The sequence below is a fragment of the Neurospora hispaniola genome, assembly GCF_033458365.1.
Source record: "Neurospora hispaniola strain FGSC 10403 chromosome Unknown B0T23scaffold_12, whole genome shotgun sequence".
Taxonomy (NCBI): Eukaryota; Fungi; Ascomycota; class Sordariomycetes; order Sordariales; family Sordariaceae; genus Neurospora; species Neurospora hispaniola.
This window is the reverse complement of record NW_026944417.1, coordinates 1-3,901: the sequence shown is the minus strand read 5'-3', so window position 1 is coordinate 3,901 and position 3,901 is coordinate 1. Positions and strand designations below refer to the sequence as shown.

General features: G+C 55.4%; 1 protein-coding gene across 1 annotated transcript; it reads right to left on the bottom strand.

Annotated features, from left to right (window-relative positions):
- Positions 1-460: 460 nt before the first annotated feature.
- B0T23DRAFT_51638 (Dihydrolipoyllysine-residue acetyltransferase) lies at positions 461-2,511 on the bottom strand. Its single transcript, XM_062841393.1, has 2 exons — positions 2,045-2,511; positions 461-1,738 (listed from the first exon to the last, which is right to left on the bottom strand). Exons 1-2 carry the CDS (start codon positions 2,354-2,356, stop codon positions 674-676), a joined length of 1,377 nt encoding a protein of 458 aa, XP_062687930.1. The 5' UTR covers positions 2,357-2,511; the 3' UTR covers positions 461-673.
- Positions 2,512-3,901: the final 1,390 nt, after the last annotated feature.

The following is a 3,901-nucleotide window of genomic DNA, read 5'->3' as shown; positions in this document are numbered from 1 at the left end:
GCCTCGGTCTGGAAGTTGGGCAGCCCGACACCTCGCTCCAGTCATGGAGGCAATCCTGGCATCACACTTATGATGCAGTGCCCCCTAGCCAGGACCTTTCCTCGCTTTGCCAAAGCAGAATCTGTCCGAATGCTTCTATCCAAATACCGTATCCTCAGCCGAGCCGCAAGTCTGCCAAAACATTGCGACTCCGACCAGATATATGACCGAATGGACAAATAGATTAGGGTACCATTCCCAAATCCCATGTCCAAAGTCCTCAAGTTGCCTAAACGATGCCGGGACTGAACTCATCTCTAACAAATGAAAAAGAAACAAAGATTTCCTGTATTTCCCGCACACCTCATGCTCGAGTTTTTGCTTATAAAAAGTGGGATCGAATCATTATACATATGGTGGTTGAGAGAGAACACAAACATGACACTGAATGGAACCTCCCAAAAGCTTTTGTAGCCTCAGCTCGCTTTTTTGTCAACCAACTGACTGACATTGTCATTCCATCACCTCTCTTCCTCCCATCCATCCTTCCATCCTTCCAATGCCTGCCCATTTCTATAAAATCTCATGCGCCGGCCTGCCGTGAACTTGGGGCCAAGGGACTGCTATCTAGTTTGCAGTCGCTCGATCCGTATAACTCCACTGAACGTCATCCAAAACAAAGAGCTATTCGCGCTTAAAGGAGGAGCTCGAGAGGGTTCTCAATGACCTTCTTCAACTCGCGGATCCACTCGGCACCGACAGCACCATCAACAACCTTGTGGTCGAAGCTGGCAGTGACAATGATCTGCTCATCCCAAGCGACACCGGTGGTGCCATCCTCGTTCTCAACAGGAACGGCAACCTTCTGGGTGGCGCCAACGGCAAGGATAGCGGCCTGGGGAGGGTTGATGATGGCGGTGAAGCTCTGGACGGCAGGGTTCATGCCCATGTTGGAGATGGAGATGCTGCCACCCTGGTACTCCTCGGGCTTGAGCTTGCCGTCGCGGGCCTTCTTGGCGAGCTCCTTGACGGCGGCCGAGATGCTCTCGAGACCCTTGCCCTCGACACCCTTGACGATGGGGGTGATGAGGCCGTTGGGGGTGGCGACGGCAACGGAAACGTCGACGGTCTCGAACTGGCGAATGACACCGTCGCGCCACGAGCTGTTGACGGTAGGGACGCGCTTGGAAGCAATACCCATGGCCTTGATGAGGAAGTCGTTGACGGAAAGCTTGTAGCGGCCATCAGCAGAGCTGTTGAGCGCCTGGCGGAGCTTGAGGAGCTTGCTGACGGAGAGGTTGGTGGAAACGAAGAAGTGGGGGTTCTCCGTGACGGACTCCTTCAAGCGGGCGGCAATAGTCTTGCGCATGCCAGAGATGGGGACATCAGTGTAGGCAGCGGCGGCGGCACCAGCAGCGGGAGCGCTAGCAAGAGCCTTCTTGACATCCTCCTCGGTGATCTTGCCACCGGGACCGGAGCCCTTGACGTTGCGCAGGTCGATGCCCTTCTCGCGAGCGAGTCTCTTGGCAGCGGGGAGAGCGTTGGGCTCGCGCTCGAGGGCAGTCTGGAAGCGGCCGGTGAAGCTGGTGTTCTCAGGCTCGGGAGCGGGAGTAGGAGCGGGGGTCGGGGCGCTGGCGGTGCTCTCGTTCTTGGGCTCATCCTTGGGGACAGCGGGGGAGGTCTCGCCGCCGGCATCCTTGAGGGTGAAGTCCTTGAAGGCGTTGACGTCGGTACCCTCCTCGACGAGAATGGCAATGGGCTAGAGAAGGTGGAAGAGGCATGGTCAGCATGGGTCGTCTGTCTAGATTAGGCGCGCACCAGCTAAGGCGACGCAGGGGCGTGTAGACGCTCAATGGCACCATGACATATCGCCCGACAGACGAGACACATGGCACGAGGCGCGCACGAGGCATAAAGGAAGAAGAGTGGATTCAGGGTCGAGTGGGGAAGACGGTCGGGATGGGAGGAGATGTGCATGGAGTCATGGAGTTGGAGTAGGTAGGGCTGGAGTGTGTGGCAGGTATGATGACTCGTGGCTCCAAAGGTAGTGTAGGTAGGTACTTACATTGCCAACGGCGACGTCCTTCTCGCCCGAGTCCTTGAGGATCTTGGCGAGGACACCCTCCTCCTGGAACTCAAAGTCCATCTGGGCCTTGTCGGTCTCGATCTCGACGAGCACCTCACCGGGCTCGATCTTGTCACCGGGCTTCTTCTGCCATGCGCCAATACCGCCCGAGGTCATGGTGGGCGAGAGGGCGGGCATCTTGACGACGGTGTGAGGGGGGTACGAGGCGTACCATCTTGTGAGGCTGGGGAGGGCGACACGGGCGACGCTGGCATGGCGGAGAGCCTGCCTTGAGAGGACGGGGACGATCATGGTGAGAGGTGTGATGTGAGGGTTGGGTGGTTGTGGTGGTGTTTTTTTTTTGAGAGAGGAGGTTGTGTTCAATTTGCTAGTATGGAATGTTTATGTGGGGATTCCAAACCAAGCTGGAGGAGCAGCACTCAGCAGCAGCAGTGGCAGCGGCAGCGGCAGGACCTTGGAGAGGGGAAAGGCCGACCGGGGGAGGGGGGCAGAGGGACGCGGGTTGGAGAAGCTGGCTTGTGCGGAGGCCGGGATGTCTGATTGATGGACGCGGATTCGCAGTAAGGCCAAGCCTGGGTGGTGTAAGTCGTCGACTGCGCGAGTCAGGTTGATGCGGAAAAAGAGTGGAAAAAGAACGGGAAGAGTGCAGGTTGGAAAGATGGAAGACTACGCGAGATGAGATTCGACCTGATGGACGGATCGATGTTTGTTTGGTCGTCGTGGAGAGCACAACAGAAAGATGACAGCGGGCAGCGGCGGGACACGGAGCCGGACTTCAATCGGCGACACTCGTGAACTTTTTTTTTTTTTTTTTTTTTTCTCCCTCTCTCTCCACTGCGGCGGTGGCATCACACTTTCTCACATCCCGTCACCAACCACACTCGCTCACCACTGACCACTGACCACTCACCACTCACTGCCCGCCCGCCTTGTGTCCCCTCACCTCAGCTCCTTGCTCTCTGCCCCTGCGATTGTTCTCCCAACAGTTGGGGGAAGCTCCCCCCAGCAGTTCCAGCGTAAGCAGGGCCCCCGCCGAGCCAAGGCCAGGCCATTTCAAGGCTAGCACGGCCTAGCAGCTGCCCGGTGCCCAAAGACAGGAGGCCAAGCTTTGAGAATCCCCCGGTTGCGCAACGGGGTGTAAATGACGCTAAGCCTAAAGGAGGTAGATGGATGATTGATTACTTGATGAGAGGTTGCAATCACGAACTGGAATTGACAAGCTGAGCTTTGGAGCAGTGGTGATATTGTACTTGAATATTTACATGTATGATTACCTAGGCAGACCTGAATCCCTCAAGTTAAGCAATGAACCACAGCGAGATGCGGACTCAAACAATTCTCCGATAAATAAAAGAGAGATGAAGTGCTGACCGTGACATCGGACTGGCAGCTGCACGGATCCACAACAGTTCGCGCTAAGGTACGGATTACGTTCTGCGGGCCGATCGGAGGATTTGATTGCGATGGAAACCGTCAACTCCAAGAGGACTGGACTCTGCAGTGATGTCAAAGGGACCCAATCCATAAGATATGCTGCAGAATGGCATACAATGACAGAATTGGACTGGTGATGACATTTCAGTTTTCATATGTGCAAGCAATCAGGAGCAGCTAACAACGGTCTCTTGTCATCAGTCTGAAGAGCTTCGTCTCCGAGTTGCCCTGATATCGTGTTGAGGAAGCTGAAAAGGCAGAGAACGTGATACGACTTGGTTATTGATTAAACTTCGCACGAGATATTCATGCCATCAAGACTCCAAACCTACAGTTGTGACACAGATTACAATTTCGCTTCCCTCCGATGGATGTGAAATATGTATGTCACGGATCGCCGGC